Source organism: Nansenia antarctica, assembly GCF_963989245.1.
Source record: "Nansenia antarctica genome assembly, chromosome: 8".
In the NCBI taxonomy this organism is placed as follows: domain Eukaryota; kingdom Metazoa; phylum Chordata; class Actinopteri; order Argentiniformes; family Microstomatidae; genus Nansenia; species Nansenia antarctica.
The window spans coordinates 46,085,558-46,103,057 of record NC_137678.1 but is presented as its reverse complement, the minus strand read 5'-3'; the positions used below and the strand labels follow the sequence as shown (position 1 = coordinate 46,103,057).

The 17,500-nt window shown below is 49.2% G+C and overlaps 1 protein-coding gene across 1 annotated transcript in view; it reads left to right on the top strand.

The window, feature by feature from the left end:
* ppfia2 (PTPRF interacting protein alpha 2) overlaps positions 1 to 17,500 on the top strand; it is a gene marked incomplete at both ends in the record, with an annotated part of 152,851 nt that overhangs the window by 102,616 nt on the left and 32,735 nt on the right. Inside the window, 5 exon segments of the mRNA XM_080537887.1 lie at positions 5,605 to 5,715; positions 10,959 to 11,180; positions 12,048 to 12,194; positions 16,656 to 16,790; positions 17,321 to 17,407. Coding sequence (XP_080394013.1) covers positions 5,605 to 5,715; positions 10,959 to 11,180; positions 12,048 to 12,194; positions 16,656 to 16,790; positions 17,321 to 17,407 — 702 coding nt within the window.

The window sequence follows — 17,500 nt, the reverse complement described above, 5'->3', positions numbered from 1 at the left end:
GGGGGAGGAGAGCGGGAGACGAGACAACGATACAGAGAGAGAGAGTGAGGAAGGGTTTCTCATTTTAATGACGGTTCCCCCTGTTCCAGGCCTCTGCTATGGCCCTTCCCTCTGCCTGTGTGTGTGTGTGTGTGTGTGTGTGTGTGTGTGTGTGTGTGTGTGTGTGTGTGTGTGTGATAAAACGCCCGCTTCCACCTGCCTTCTCTCTGCCTCCGCTCCTCTCTGACTCCTCCCTGCCTCGGCTCTGTAGGTAATGAGAACACGGAGGGGGCATCTGATCAAAGACACATCTGACACAAGCCTGGAAGAAGAGGTGGATGAGAGGGAGGGAGGGAGAGAGAGAGAGAGAGAGAGAGAGAGAGAGAGAGAGAGAGAGAGAGAGAGAGAGAGAGAGAGGAGGGAGCAGCCGAGAGAGAGCCAGACGTTTTAAAACTCTCTCTCTCTCTCTCTCTCTCTCTCTCTCTCTCTCTCTCTCTCTCTCTCTCTCTCTCTCTCTCTCTCTCTCTCTCTCTCTCTCTCACACACACACACACACCCAGTGGGGGTAAGGGGTGAGACAGAGGCCTGTGTTACAGGCTGATCAAGGGATCAAGGGAAGCGATAGAGCGGTGCTGGAACGAGGAGGTAGTGGGGAGGTTAAAAGGCACCGTGAGTGGGCAATGGGGTTTTCTCACTGGAGCGTTTGAACCACCGTTGCATCATTTAAAGTCAGCGTTTTTCACAGACTTACACAACTAATGCTATCCATAACATAGATTTCCCTGCAGAGTTAGGGTTAATAATAGTAGCTAATTATGCCGCGTGGTTTCACACCACAGTTACAAGGCTAATGCTACAGCTTGCTAATGCTAACGCTACTACAAGGCTAAGCTACTAGCTTCCCCTGCAGAGCGAGGGCATAGCTGTGTTATGTGTCGTGTTACAGCATTTCACAGGCTTACAAGTCAAACTGCTAACAATGTCACACAAAACATGGACAAATATATTATGGAATATAATAGGTTATAGTAGCACTGTGTTTTAAATGTTGAGGGAACAGGTGCTGATCACACCTCGCTACGTGACTTTGAGGTGTTGACTTCGAGGTGTAAACATTTTTACATGCATAATATATATCCTATATTATAGGCCTATATATGTGTGTGATTTAGAAATTGTACCGACACTATTATATTAAAAACAGACATTTTGAAAAAGTCAGGGAAGGAGGGTTATTGTTTTTATTGCCGCCATTGGTGTGTGATTGTGTGTGTGAATGGGTGAATGAGAGGCCGTTGTAAGGCGCTTTGGAGCAGCAAAAAAGGCGCTATATAAGTGCAGTCCATTTACCAATTACCATTTTATTATGAAGTGTCACATGGTGTACCAGAGATGGGGAAGAAGGGGAAGAAAAGCCAAAATCCATAGCAAAATGGTGGAACTTTCTGCCTTGTCATGTTGAGACAGGGGAGTGATTGGACGTCCAGGCTGGATGGGGCCCGGTCACACTTAAACGATGCCTCGCTGAATAGAAACGTCCACACCTCTCCAGAGAGAGTGTCGCTGCCCCGTGGCTTCAGCTCCCACCACAGCCACCGACTGTTAATTGATTCGGGACGGCGATGAGGCTTGTCTGCAGTCTCGGGAGTCCCGCAGTACGACCTGCAATCTAGCAGGGGGGCCTCCCTCCTCAGAGAGATACTCTCTCTGTCGCCCCCTGGTCTGATGACGTGGTTAACCTTTGACCTCCAAGCCTCAGCTCATCTAAGTGGGCCCGACCCTGATTTTCCCAGTGTGTAAGGTCTAGACTTTCTCAAAGCTGATTTCTCCCGACAATGCAACTTTCTGTACGTAGGTTAATAGAGACCCAGCTCACAGAAATGAAACAGTGTAGGAGAATATGTCGGGATTGGCTGAAATTGATAAGCACCCCCCACCCGAAAACCCTTGGGGCCTTTAGGCTTGTGAATATAATCCAGCCCCTGGTCTTGAGAGGCCTACACACCCAGCAAAGGACCAATCTAGTCTGAGTGAGATCTAACACCGAGAGACTGATGGTGTCTGGGTGCCCTGTCTCTCTTAATCCCACTGGTACTAGTTACAATCCCCAGCTTTCACCCACTTTAGACATGGAGAATTGAGCATGTACTCTTACATAAAAAAGCCAACAGGTTCCCCTGTGTGTGTGTGTGTGTGTGTGTGTGTGTGTGTGTCCGCGTGTGTGTGCGTGTGTGTGTGTGTGTGCGTGTGTGTGTGTGTGTGTGTCCGCGTGTGTGTGCGTGTGCTCGTGCGTGCGTGTGTGTGTGTGCGTGTGTGCGCGTGTGTGTGTGTGTGTGTGTGTGTGTGTGTGTGCGTGTGTGTGTGTGTGTGTGTGTGATTGATCGAAATTCAGGCACATTCCACCAGGGAGCAACAACACACTACAGCCCCCTCGCCTGCCCCTCGCCACCCCTGTTAACATCACTCTTCCACCCAGACAGAGACCCCTCCTCCCCACACATCTGTCTGTCGCCTCGGTGTCCCTGTCCTCCATCGTACCAGACCTGACTGTTCACCCTCTGAGAGGGGAGGAGGTAGAGGCTCCTTTCGGAAGACTCCATTGGCCATTGTGGAGGAGCTGTGGTTTGAAAGCCTTTCGTCTTTCTTGTCGAGCTCAGACACGGTCTCTTCCTGTCACCTCAGAAGCTGCGTCTTTGATGGGCTGAGATGAAGACACATGAAACAGAAACACGAGGGCACTTTCATTTTGCTTCCGGAAACTTCTCCTTTGTCTAATTTGAGAGCAGGAGATGCAGTGGGGGGGCTCAATCTATCATTTGTTCTGCCGGGATGTCAGGTGTGTGGGTGTGTGTGTGTGTGTGTGTGTGTGTGTGTGTGTGTGTGTGTGTGAGTGTGAGTGTGGGTGTGGGTGTGGGTGTGGGTGTGGGTGTGTGTGTGTGTGTGTGTGTGTGTGTGTGTGTGTGTGTGGGGGTGTGGGGGTGGGGGTGTGTGTGTGTGTGTGTGTGAGCGTGTGCGTGAGCGTGAGCGTGAGTGTGTGTGTGTGTGTGAGTGTGAGTGTGTGCGCACGCGCGTGTACGCACATGTGTATGCGCATGTGTGTGAGTGTGTGTGTGTGCGCGCGTGTGAGTGTGTATGTGTGTGCAGAGGAGCCGACTGTTTGATCTCTGAGCCTGAAAAATTGCAGACAAATCCTAATGCCCTGTGAAGACATGAGGAGCCATAACTGCGGCCTCATTAAACACACGGCAAAAGAGGCGACATATGCAGCAGCAAGCAGATGTGACGTGTGTCAGTGAGATCTCAAGCCGTCCCAGAAGTAATGTCCAAAGTGTCATGGTGAAATAATCCCACCTGCGCCCCTTTGCCCCATCGAATGTAACACGTCCATTATACACCTAGTTCCTTCAGATGTACAGAGGATGTAGAACAGACCGGAGTTGCTAGGTTATTTCTTAACACTTGAACAGCCGTACCTTTTTACCCACTAAAAGAGCCGCCTCTTTATAATGTAAATCTGCTATTTACACACAACGACCACTAGTTGGCCGCTTGTAAATTAGCCTGCTTCCTACACAGAAGAAACTGAAAAATATCTTTATATTAGCTTATCCTGATGTGTTTTTGAAAATGTAAGGATACTGGGTGGTAGAACGCACATATCTAGGAAAAGTCATGAAAGGAGGGTCCTGAAATTTGATTGAGTGCAAAGATAGAACATGTTTTTTTTTTTTACAAATGACCCCTCATGGCTGATTAAGTGTTAAATACAGTGAAAGAGAGTTACTCACATTTGTGCATCAATCATTGCTATTGACCTAGTGATTGTCTGTCCTCTAAGACCTACAGTTGTCCCAGCAGAGTAGCTAGTGGAACACTTTGCGCTCGATGTGATTTCCCACATCGTGTCATTCAGATATCGCTCCACACTGTCTGAGGAATGACATTCTGCTAGTCGCTCCAGGGTGTGTATACACTGTATATGCGGTCAGTGATAGATCTTGTATCGCCGCAATTGGAAGTGGGGCAACAAATATACAGGTGTAACCTATTTATTTTGGACAGGGATGGCAATCCGATCCCAGTAATGGTGATATACTGGTATGGCTGGTGAAATTAGATGGGTCTCTTGTAGTAGAGTCTCTGTGTGTGTAGTCATATGATGTATTGCAATACAAAATCATCGTTCATTTGAAAAATTATAGAACCTGGTTTTATGAATTTTTCGCACACAAGGACCTCACACGCACACACACACACACACACACACACACACACACACACACACACACAGGGTTTGAAGTCATAGTACCGATGTCTCCAATGGGGGGAAAATCCAGCTAAATTTTAATGTTAAAGTTGTCAATTATTACTGACATTGAGTTATTTGCATGATATAAAAAACACACAGTGTTAGGACTCTGTCACTTATGTTGACAGGCTACAGGCACACTATATTCTGTACCTGTCTATTTAACATGACATCCCTCAAACCCACTACATCTGATATGCCATATAATGGAGACGTTCACTGCTTTTTGTGGAAAATACTTCCTAGAAACGTACAAATATGATGATTTAGTTGTTTAACGGTTAGCATAGCAATTAGCGTCTTTTCCTGGTGTTTCCCGGTGTCTGAAACGGTTCGTCCGTCCGGAGCTGACAGGGTGAAAACAAAACCCCCCGTTGCAGTGGCCCCCCGCACTGTCTCCATGGTAATACTCCTGTCACACCGACAGCCGGGGGGTGTAAAACCGCTAACGAAGCGTATAACCGTGTGTGCTACTGCGCTAGGTTCTGCTCTGCTGCTGTCCAAGAACGGGTTAGTCCATCATTTGGACAATTATAGCTGTCTCTCTTTCCCCCCCAGTTACCCCCGGTTACCCCCCCCCCTGCGGATGGTGATCACCACATGTCACTGTCAGGCTACACCCTAATTACTGTTGTCATGTGTAACCCCTGGCAACATGGTTATTGTCTGTTTCGGCCCAGATGCTGCAGGTGATGAGGCAGGGAGATGAGGTTCGCTGAGCAGGATAATTATAGTGATCACGTCAATAGCTAACGCTAACGCGCTGTTATGTGACAGCGCCATGTTCCGGCACATTCCTACAGATACCGTGGTGAAGTATGTGCAGTATATGCTACAGTAGCCTATGTGTATCGCATGAGTGGGAAATAAGTGCGTGGGTGCGGGGGGTGTGCGGACTGGTGAGTGTGTGTGTGTGTGTGTGTGTGTGTGTGTGTGTGCATACGGGCAGGCATGCGTGTGGTGCATACGCGTGTGTGTGTCTGTCTGTCTGTGTGTGTGTATGATTAACAACTGTGCTACCGCAGTGTTTGCCTTTATCCAAAGCCCTTTACAACGGCCTCTCATTCACCCATTCACCCACACACACACACACACACACACACACACCAATGGCGGCAAGCTGCCATGCAAGGTCGCCAGCCCCTGGGAGCAATTTGGGGTTCAGTGTCTTGCCCAATGACACTTCGACATGTGGCCAGCCGGGGCTCGAACCGCCGATCTGCCGACCATGCGATCATTAGACGGCGGCTCTACCTCCTGCGCCACAGCCGCCCCCTAGCTGCTCTAGCTGATCTCTGCCCTGTGTCCCCCTGCAGATCGTGGCCTTACGGGAGCAGAATGCCCACATCCAGAGGAAGGTGGCGTCGGGGGATGGCAGCGAGGACATGTTGGACGGCACGGACGCTGGCCAGAAGGTCCATGGCAAGGTTGGTGCTCCATCACCTCCATCACCTCACCTCTCTCTCCTTTTTTCTCAGCCTTTTTTTACCTACTAAAAGAACCGCCTCTTTTACAATGCGAAGCTGCTACTTACACACAACAACCACTAGTGGGCCGCTTGTAAACGAGCCCGCTTCCTACACAGAAAAAAAACGGCCTGATGTGATTTTGTGATTGTAAGGATACTGGGTGGGTAGAACGCACATATCTAGGAAAAGTCATGAAAGGAGGGTCCTGAAATTTGATCGAGTGCAAAGATATCAAATGTTTCTTTACTCACAGGGGGTCAAATGACCCCTCACGGCTGTTAAGGAACTCGTCGAAAATATTCGAAACAAATCGAATTCAGTTTAAAGTGAGAACGATGCTTGACAATGCTAAAGGTAATTACCATCTCCCCGCTATGATGTGATTTCCATCCTCAGCCCACCTACCTAGCATGTTAGCATCTCCTTAGCACAGGCAAGGGGACGGACAACCGCGCAGTCACGTTTTCCATTACGCAGAAGCGGCTGTACATCTGCATACATCTGCATACAGACGACTCTTCTCACTAACCTATACAGATACATACTAATGCCTCCATATGTCCCTGATTAGCCGAGCCCAGACTGAAACATGCTGTGCTGTGGCTGGTGCAGCTCACAACTCTAACAAAGACTACAACTCTCCCCCCAAACAATTACTCGTTAGAATGCAAAGACAACGGTGTCTTTATCTCCCGGAGACTATGCAGCAGAATGTGTGTGTGTGTGTGTGTGCGCATGTGTCTGTGTGTGTGTGTGTGTGTGTGTGTGTGTGTGTGTGTGCGCATGTGTGTGTGTGTGTGCGCATGTGTCTGTGTGTGTGTGTGTGTGTGTGTGCGCGAGCGTGTGTGTGTGTGTGCGCGTGTGTGTGTGTGTGTGTGTGTGCGCATGTGTGTGTGTGCGTGCATGTGTCTGTGTGTGTGTGTGTTTGTGTGCGCGAGTGTGCGCCCGCGTGTCTGTCTGTGTGTGTGTGTGTGCGTGCGTGTCTGGGTGTGTGTGCGCGCGCGTATGTCTCTGTGTGTGTGTGTGTGTGCGTGCATGCGTGTGCGCGTGCGTGTGTGTGTGTGTGCGCACGTGTGTCTCTGTGTGTGTGTGTGTGTGTGTCTCTCTGTGTGTGTGTGTGTGCGTGTGTGTGTATGTGTGTGTGAGTGTGTGTGTGTGTGTGTGTGTGTGTGTGATTGATCGAAATTCAGACACATTCCACCAGGGAGCAACAACACACTCCAGACCCCTCCGCCTCCCCTTTTAACATCACTCCTCCACCCAGACAGAGACCCCTCCTCCCCACACATCTGTCCGCCTCGTGTGACGTCTCTGTGTGATGTCACTCCTTAGTAGAGGGGGATGATTGGACTGTTAGAACCCCCCCCCCAGTTCCATTTAGATGTTGTTGTTTTTTTTACATTCTTGGCATTTTAGCAGACACCTATATCCAAAGCGACATAGAACACAATCCATTTGACTAAGTAAGTGAGTCATCTAGGCACCAGTCATAGCAGGACAAAGTCATCTATCCTTGGCTATCATAATGCTAGAAGAAGGAAATAATCTTGTTATTTATTAACAGTATAGAAAACCTGTCTGGGGGGGGGGGTGGTAGAGGGGGTGTAGATGTCTCAGGAGGGACAGTTAAAGCTGCTAAAAGTGTAGCCTGAAGAGATGGAGGTCTTCTGTGTACGGCGGAAGATAGGGAGTGACACTGCAGTCCTGACAGCGCTACTCTAGGAAGCTTGTTTCCCTTCTCCTCCTCAACTCCCCCCCCCCTCTGGGTTTAGTCAAAGCTAGTCACTTACTGTCACTGCATAGGGCTTTGAGGAAGTGGTTGCAGCACCCCCCCCCCCCCCCCCAGCCACCCAGGGGAAATGACACGGGTGATCTGCGGGTCACTTCCTCCCAGGGGGGCGGACCCCCCACTCCCCCCCCACTCCCCCTGCACTCAGCAGAGATGCTGGCTAGAGAGAGAGTGTTTGAGAAGAGTGACACACGTGATCACACACACACACACACACACACACACACTAACGTCCCAGTCGTCACTCACTCGTGTGACAGGTGGCGGTCATGGGGGTCGTGCGGTGCTTGCATTATCCATACTGTGTGTGTGTGTGTGTGTGTGTGTGTGTGTGTGTGTGTGTGTGTGTGAGGTCAAATCATCACCCCTCGCGGGGGCTTAGTGTCAGATCTACCTGACAACCCAGCTAATGCAATCAGACATCTCTAATCTGCTGCCTCATTCTCACTATCAACCTGTCTACATCTCTGTACATCTCTCTACATCTCTGTACATCTAACACCTCTGGAGTAATCCCAAATACACTTCGTGACGTTAGAATTATAAGGTTCAAATTTGTCAAAATGTAGTTTTTTACATATTTGTCAAAATGTAGTTTTTTACATAATCTGATCCATTAGGTGTTTATTAATGCCTGTGTGGTGTTATTTTTAAAATGTTGACATTTTTGAGTTAGTAATTCATAAAATACAAAATACAAAATACAATACATTTTTGAGTTAGTAATTCATAAAATACAAAAGTTCCATCTCACAAAACATAATGGAATGTAAAAACTTTGACGCTCAATATCTCTGAACTACCCTAAACGGAGATAGAACCTTATCATTCTAAGCTCACGACTTAGTCAAGTTCCTGTTGAATTGCGATTGATATATGATTCCACTATAATAGTGATACTTTTATTGATGAACAATATCCAAAGATCATTATAAAAACCCCAACCAGAAAAGTTTTTTTACTGGAGCGTGTTAAAAATCTACGGCCGCTCGTCTTCCACACTGTTATTTAGTGGCAGTGTAAAGTTTGGTTGATATGCGACGTATAAAACCTGCTTCATTTAGCGAAGGGAAACTGCCACACGGAAGCACATCCTAACTCGATAAACCTGCCTCAATGGAGACACTTTGTTTAACTCCATATCCATCACACACCCACAGACACACACACACACACACACTTGTGAAAGTGTGAAAGGGATTGTTACGAGTGCCGCTCCGCCGAACGGGCGGCACGTCCCCGAATAACTCTCCCACACGCTTTTTTACGAGACCGTAGTCTGAGGAAGGATTTTTTTCATCCTGCCATCATGTAACTTTGTTATCTCGGGGAAAGCGGGTGGAAAGCGGTCAGGGTCTAATGCCGAGCTAAACGGTATAAATCCTAAAAGTTTGGCTATTACTAGAGCAAGCCTAAGAGCGGGGGCGGGGGGGGGGGGGGGGCGCTGGTATGAAAATCAGTTGGGCTGATTTAGTGGGTCGTTTTCCTCCACAGGGTGAAACATTGATCACAGGCGGGGGAGAGAGAGAGAGAGGCCCAATTAGGACTGCCTGTGCAGATGGATGGCTTCAGATGGGCAGCTGGCCCTTATACAAGGGGCTGAGAGAGAGGGAGAGGGAGAGAGAGGGGGAGGAGGGGGGAGGGGGAGAGAGAGAGAGAGGGGGAGGGGGGGGAGGGGGAGAGAGAGAGAGGGAGAGAGAGGGAGAGAGGCAGAGAGAGAAAGAGAGGGAAGGAGAGGGAGAGAGAGGGAGGGAGAGAGAGAGGGGGGGAGAGGGAGAGAGAGAGAGGGGTAGGGAGAGAGAAGGGGAAGGAGGGAGAGAAGGGGGGTGAGGGATGGAGGGAGAGAGAGAGGGAGAGAGAGAGAGGTAGAGGAGTAGGGAGACAGAAAGGGAAGGGGGCGAGGGAGGGAGAGAGAGAGAAGGGAGGAACAGAGAGAAAGAGAGAGAGAAGGGATGGAGGGAGGGGAGAGAGAGAGAGAGAGAGAGGAAGAAAGAAAGAGAGTGTGTGTGTGATACATCATCATTTGCTCGCATTCCCCTGTTATTCTTTCATTACTGCCTCCAAGAGCATGATATTTTAGCCTAGCACATCCAGTGTGTGTGTGTGTGTGTGTGTGTGTGTGTGTGTGTACACTGAGCTAGATCTCACAGGAAGATGCTCATGAAGCCATGCTAATCAAGGTGCATTCTGGGGCTGTCGTGCTCCTGCCTGCAGGGCGGTCTGCCCGGCCTCTGATTGTTGGAGGTGGTTATGCAGCAGAAGTATAATTATATTCTCTCTCTATCTTTATTTCTCTCTCTCTCGCTCTCTCTCTCTCTCTCCTTCACACCCACCCCCTCTCCTTCCTCCTCTTTCCCTCATTAATCTACCTCATGCAGAGCACTGTCTTATGATCCATACTGATTCAAGGCTTCCACTTCAGCACTCACCGGCAAAGAGCTTTGACAGGAAGGTGGCATTGTTCAAAAATTCATTTAAATTCACTTAATGTGTCTCCCTGCACCTTGGAGTGTGTCCTCCAATCAGGCCGCGCTCCGCTTCCAACAGCGTATGCCATCTTAGGGAGGCTGTTGCCATTAGAGCCAATTATTCCTTCACTAATGAAAAGTCAATTTAGACAACACCCACCCTGCGTCTACTGTGGTGTTATGGTGACATGAATGAATGAATGAATGAATTCATTCATTCATTCAAAAGTCCATTTAGACAACACCCACCCTGCGTCTACTGTGGTGTTATGGTGACATGATTCAGTGTTATTCAAATGTTGCATTATGTTGTCAATGTTATGCCCAAAGTCCATTTAGACTTTTCTGTCTGTTTTTCTTTTCTTACAGTGAATCCTTCAGTCAGGTTAGGTGCTGGGTGCTCTGTACGTTTTGGTCACGATAGTAAGCCCTTTGATGAGGTCCTTGCTATATAAACTCCTCAAAAACAAGTTCGGAAACGTTATTTCAGTCGATTATTCCTCCCCTTTAATAATACCAATTAGTACTGTGTTTTATATGGTTGGAAAGCCTGATTAGTCGCCTTTATAACGAGGTACAACTTGTAAGGATCATGCATTCGTGGTATGAGCAACACGGCTAACCGTCTAAACTGAAGAATATTGCAGGGGATTTTGGAAATTTATTTTGGGCCGCTACCCACGCGTTTAGCTGTGTTGGTCATTCCACGAATGCAGGATCCTTACAAGTTGTACCTCGTTGTAAAGGTGACTAATCAGGCTTTCCAACGATATCAAAGACAATACCAATTGGTATTAGTAAAGGGGAGGAATAATCGACCGAAATAACGTTTCCGAACTGTAGATGAGATCTTTGAGATCAGACAAAACGAAAACAAACGCGGTGTCGTGACGGACAGCACCATCAGCCTCATCGGTGTTTGTCCTTCTCTCCTCCTCCCTCAGCGTCTGTCCAACGGCTCCATGGAGTCGGCCCACGAGGCCGGCCAGGTGGTGGAGCTGCAGGACCTGCTGGAGAAGCAGAACTACGAGCTGGCCCAGATGAAGGAGCGCATGTCCTCGCTGTCCTCCCGCGTCTCCGAGGTGGAGCAGGAGCTGGAGACGGCCCGCAAGGACCTCATCAAGTCAGAGGAGATGAGCAACAAGTACCAGAGGGACATCAAAGAGGTGGGTACACACGCACACACACACACACGCGCAGTGACAGGAGTGCCAGGAAAGACATTAAAGGAGAGTGACAGTTGCTTCTGGACATAAGCATGTGCACAGGCGCACACACACACACACACACACACACACATGTACAAACACACACACACACACACACAGGATAGAGGATGTACAAGACTTTGTGAAAAGCAGCTGAACCTGGAGAGACATACGGTAGTAAACACACTTTGTCTGGGCAGTAAATGGCCAATTAGGGCCATGCGATTCTTGGCCTCTCCGATATGTCGAGACGGACCAGATGGAGGCGAAAACAGCTTATCCAGTCGTCTGAACCTGAAAGGGATCTGGTCCGTAGCCCCTGGCTGAGATTGCTACCGATTGCTAATGGAAATGGCTAGGTTAGGACACGACCCAGACAGTACACTGATCCCTGGCCAGCTGGGCTCGGTGTAATTGCTGCACCAGGACCTGGCCTGAGGAGACTCCGTACGGGAAATAACCCCTCCTAAGATTTAGGAAGATTATCGACATGGAGAAGGTCGGCCACTGGGAGGGGGAAAGCTTGGCTCATTGTCTGATGTAGTGTGTATTGTGTGTGTGAGTGTGAGTGTGAGTGTGAGTGTGAGTGTGAGTGTGAGTGTGAGTGTGAGTGTGAGTGTGTGTGTGTGTGTGTGTGTGTGTGTGTGTGTCACCTTCTAAATGACTATGGGTCCTCTGTGGCTCAGTTGTTAGCATGGCGCTAACAACGCTTAGGTTTGTACCGAAACTCACCATGCACTCACTCCGGTGTAAGTCGCTCTGAATAAAAGAGCTAAAAAGCGTCAGCTAAACGGCATGTTTCTACTGTACGTGTTCCCCCTACAGGGCATGTGTCAGAAGGAGGACATGGAGGAGCGTATCGTCACCCTGGAGAAGCGCTACCTCAGTGCCCAGCGGGAGTCCACCTCCCTGCACGACATCAGCGACAAACTGGAGAACGAGCTGGCCAACAAAGAAGCCTTCCTCCGACAGGTGGGTACCGCTAGGCAGTGGCCATCGGCCCCCCCCCCCCGGTTCAGATGTAGGATCAACATATCCTCCCCCCATGCTTACCTTATTCCTTAGAGGAGAAAAAACCAAACACCAAACTGACCTGAGCTCAGCGATCAGCAGGAGTAACGTTAACGTGCTTCTCTTCACACGGTAACAGTGTTTTTTTGTGTCAGGTTTTGGTCCTTCCACGAAGGAAGTGTTGTAGTTTTATGTCAGTTCATACTGAGAATGGAAGTCTCTCTACATTTTGGCGAATCTAGCACTCAAGGAAGGCCCATTTCCTTCCTGTAAGAGATGTGCCAAGATCTGTGGCGCAGTGAATAATTCTGACTGTGGACAGTGCCCATAACTAAGATTTGGATAATTATGATTGGTTCCCAAGAATAGTGACCTCATGACCAAGGACAGCTCTATAAATATGAGTCCCGGCCAATGTTGGGGGCTTTTTGCCTGCTATTTTCTCTCTGCGCTCATGTGACGTTGCTTAATAAAAGGCCTCTTTGGAGACAATTGATTTAAGCTCTTTGTGCTTCATAAGGTTTAATCAATCTATTAAGAATCAATTAAATCAGTCTGATCAGTCTGTCGACATCACAACCCAGCAGCCTTCCATGGCCAAATACATTGGCAAAGGGATTGGGTCACGATCAAAAGAACACTCTGACAATGTAAGGCCGCGTTCATACATTCGCTCTGAGAGTGCCGGGGCACTGGGTTCGACGTCATAAAGGGACCAAGTCATTTGATTGGACAAGAGACATTCCATAAGAATAATAAGAATAATACATTAGATTTATATAGCACTTTTCTAGACACTCAAAGACGCTTTACAAACTGAAAAGATCGAGTAGTAATAAAAAATAAACAAAAGAAATAAAGGAAAGTATAATTAAGGTAGTGCTGGGGACACATGGGAAGGGGAGGGGGAGAGGGTTAACTGGTGAAGGCGAGCTTGAAGAGGTGGGATTTGAGCCCCTGTTTAAGGGCCAATCCCAATTCCCTTTTCTACCCCTATGGCTCGTTTTCGAGTGTCACTCGATTCGAAGGCAAGGCCTTCGAATACGTCACAAGCCCTACCCCTTGAAATCTAAGCCCTATGAATTGGGACAGCCCTTCACGGCGCCTACGTCATCAACAGTGGTTTAGACGCGGTACGGGTGACGCGTTGTGTTGCCGGCGAATTCTCACATCTCCTGTGACCGGAGGAGATAGCAAAGATGGCGGCCGTTAGCATCACAAACACTATGATAACATCCTCCGTAGTATCTAGTCTATCTCAGTCACAGACATGTTCAACAACAAGGAAGGGATACAACTAATAAACATGTTAACTCACTATTCACCTTGTTATACAACAACTACTACTACTACTACAAGTGTCTATGACTACTGTTCATGTTAAATCCGTGTGGAGCTAATGCTATCGCGTCTCCACAGGCTAAAGTACAACTACACTAATATCCTTAACTTATGTCCTAATCACACTACTGTCATACAAGTCGTACCTTCTCCTTGACATGGACATAAACACACCTGCTACCTTCTTTGAAAGAAATCGCGATTTATTCAGTGAAAACTAGTACACACAATCAACTAGCACATGATAGCACAACAATAGCATAGCATTCGCGAACACAGTCAGTCAATGCAACTAGCACAACAACTAGCGCCGTAGCTCTCATGTACTATACTACTAAACCAACGCATCATTTCTACTAACACAGTAATATGACATGATCACACTAGTCTAGTCGTGTTTAAGCCCAGGAGGATGATAAAGATGATGATAGATGATAGATGAGGATCTTCTTCTCCTGGGTTGATGACGAAAGATGGTGGCCGTTAGCATCACAAACACTATGCTAACAACACTATGATAACATCCTCCGTAGTATCTAGGATAAACGGGTTATTTTGATAAACTGGACACATTTTGTGAATATATATGGTTACTTTCTCGCCTGAAAACATATAAAAACTTCATAAAATGACATATTAACACTTGTAGAGCCAAATTACAGATTGTAGCCAATGGCGGCCAAAATTGAGGATTTTATATTTGTAGATGATTCGCAATGCATCCTGGTATCAAGGGGTAGCGTACCCCTAGCCCTTCGAAGCTAGTCTGGTCCTGGAATCGCTCGAAACGAAGTAATAGTTAGCCCTCCCCCTTACCCCTAGCCCTCGATGAAATATTGAAATTGGGGACAGCCCTCCCCCTAAACGTGAACGCGCAAATCGAGCCATAGGGGTGAAAACGAAGGGCTAGGGGGTGAATTGGGATTGGCCCTAAATGTTGGGAGGGTGTTGGCCTGTCTGATGTGGTTGGGGAGGGCGTTCCAGAGGGACGGGGCTGCGGCTGAAAAAGCCCCATCACCCCAGGTCCGGAGCTTGGTCCTGGTGGTCTTGAGGGTGGTTTGGTCGGGCAAACCTGAGAAAACGGGATGGGGGGTGTGGAGGGGGACGAGGTCGGCAAGGTAGGAGGGGGCCAGATTGCTGATGGCTTTGTAAGTGATGAGTAGGATTTTGAATCGGATCCTGTATTTGACCGGGAGCCAGTGTAGGTTTTGGAGGACAGGGGTGATGTGTGATGAATTCGCTGAGGATGAGGCCCTTGTTAATTTAGGGATCAGGTGTTTAAAAAGTGCAATCTTTTGAGTTGAGTTTGTGTCATTCCATGAGTGCTAATCAGATTTCCGACCGAGCGAATTTCCGACCGCAGGCCTAAATATCTAGAGACAATCATAGCAAGCTTGTATAGAAATCTCCATAAGAGATTTTTGTTTTATATATATATAGTGTTTTTATTATGTGTATGGATGGTTGCCCATGGTTTATGTCGGTTCCAGTCCCCTCAGTCCCCTGCCCCCTCTTGGATGTCTACAATAGGATAGAAATGGCGCCCTATTCAGCATCCTAAGACCAGACAGAAATAACTTGAATCCCCTTTGGGACACACACACACACACACACACACACACACACACACCCACGCACACACACACACACAATCACACGCACGCACACACACAAACACTCACACACACGCACGCACACACACACACGCACACACACACTCGCACACACGCACACACCCACACCCACACAAACACACACACACACACACACCACACACAACACAACACACTCCCACTGCTGCTGATGTCTCTTTATTTGTAGCTGCGCCAGCCGCCCACCCTCGGGTCTGGGCACGGCCGTTTGAAGATGGAGCCGTGGAGAGGGAGGGAGGGAGAGGAGAGGGGGGAGAGGGAGGAGAGGTAGAGGGAGGGAGGGAGTGAGGGAGGGAGGGAGAGAGGGGGAGAGGGAGGGGAGAGAGAGGAGGGAGGGAGGGAGAGAGAGGGGGAGAGGGAGGGAGAGGTAGAGGGAGGGAGGGGGGAGGGAGTGAGGGAGGGAGGGAGAGAGGGGGAGAGAGAGGGAGAGGGAGGGAGAGGAGGGAGGGGAGAGAGAGGGAGAGAGGGATGGAGGAGAGAGGGGGGGAGAGGGAGGGAGAGGGAGGAAGGGAGGGAGAGAGGGAGGGAGGGAGAGAAGGGGGGAGAGAGGGAGGGAGAGAGAGGAGAGAGGGAGGGAGGGAGAGAGGGAGGGAGGGGGGAGAGAGGGAGGGAGGGTGAGAGGGAGGGAGAGGGAGGGAGGGAGGGAGGGGGAGAGAGGGAGGGAGAGGGGAGGGAGGGAGGGAGAGGGAGGGAGGGAGAGAGGGAGGGAGGGAGAGGGAGAGAGGGAGGGAGCGGGAGGGTGAGTGGGAGGGAGAGGAGTAGAGAGAAGGGGAAGGAGGGAGGATACAGGGAGTACACCCACCTCCACTACATGTAGTGTGTTATCCATAGCTAGCGGAATGCTGTGTCTGGGGTAGAAGCCCCACACTACATCAGATGCATAAAGAGAGCCCCCTTAGCCCACCCCCCGCCACAAGCCCTCCCCCACCCCCGCCCCCGCCGCGAGCCCGCTCGTGTCTAATCACTTCATACGGGGCTGCCAGGGCCGAGGCTGTGGGACGGGAGCATCTGTCGTCGGTGGCGACGGCTGACAAGCTCACGAGCGGAGCGGCTTCCAAACGAGGCTGTGCAGAGTTACTGCGTGGGGGTGTGTGTGTACGGTGTGTGTGTACGATGTGTGTGTGCGTGCCTAAGTGAGTGTGTAGGACATGGGATGTGTCCATGACCCAGATCATATTAACACGTGTGTGTGTGTGTGTGCGCGCGCGCGTGTGTGTGTACGTGTGTGCGTGTGTGTGTGTGCGTGGGTATGTGCATGTGTGTGCGTGTGTATGTTTGCGCGTGCGTGCATGTGTGTGTGTGTGTGTGTGCGTGTGTGTGCGTGGTTGCGTGTGCGTGTGCGTATGCGTGTGTGTGTGTGTGCATGGGTGTGTGCGTGTGTGCGGGTGTGTGCGTGTGCGTGTGTGTGTGTGTGTGTGTGTGTGTGTAGATGGAGGAGAAGAACAGGCAGCTGCAGGAGCGGTTGGAGCTGGCGGAGCAGAAGCTGCAGCAGACCATGAGGAAGGCCGAGACCCTGCCTGAGGTGGAGGCCGAGCTGGCCCAGAGGATAGCAGCCCTCACCAAGGTAAGAGGAGACACACACACACACACACACACGCACTACACCCGTCCTCGACCTTCACATTGTATTCCAGGAAAAGGCCAATGGACCTATCGCTAAGCCACGTCCCCCAAAATAGAAATTGTCCAATCATATCACAGCAAAACAACTCGCCAATATCTGACGGTGAAAAGCTTCGAGAATAAATATTCTTGTCATCTTTAAAAAAAACATGTCTATTACTCGCTGTGGTAAATCAGAAATCAGAAATGTGCCAACTCCCGCCGTTCTAAGTCATCGAATGTCATTCAGTCACGGTCGGTGAAGCGTCGTTTGTTGGTCTGAGTTTTCAAAGGGGGCGTGGCTTAGCGACAGGTCCATTTTATAAACACGTTCACATGTTTAAAACCATAATTGAGCAATTCTGTTGAGAGCCTTTGTTTGTTTAGTAATGTATGTTTGGGTATACAGTTCTGTGGGTTTTGTGTGTGTACCATGACATCACCTTCTGACTCTGTGATATGTCCCCTCTCCTCTCCTCCGGCCCCCCATAGTCTGACTCGAGCTCCGCTTCCTCTCCAGAGGAGTATCACTTTGTTATGGAAGCTAAACTCCAAGACATGAACTCCATTCTTAGGAAGGTAGTCCCAAGAAGGGTCGCCTGTCGCAGCAACTGTCTCTCACTGGACTTTACCTCAGACCTCTTGTCTGTTCTTTGCTCTTTATCATTTGTT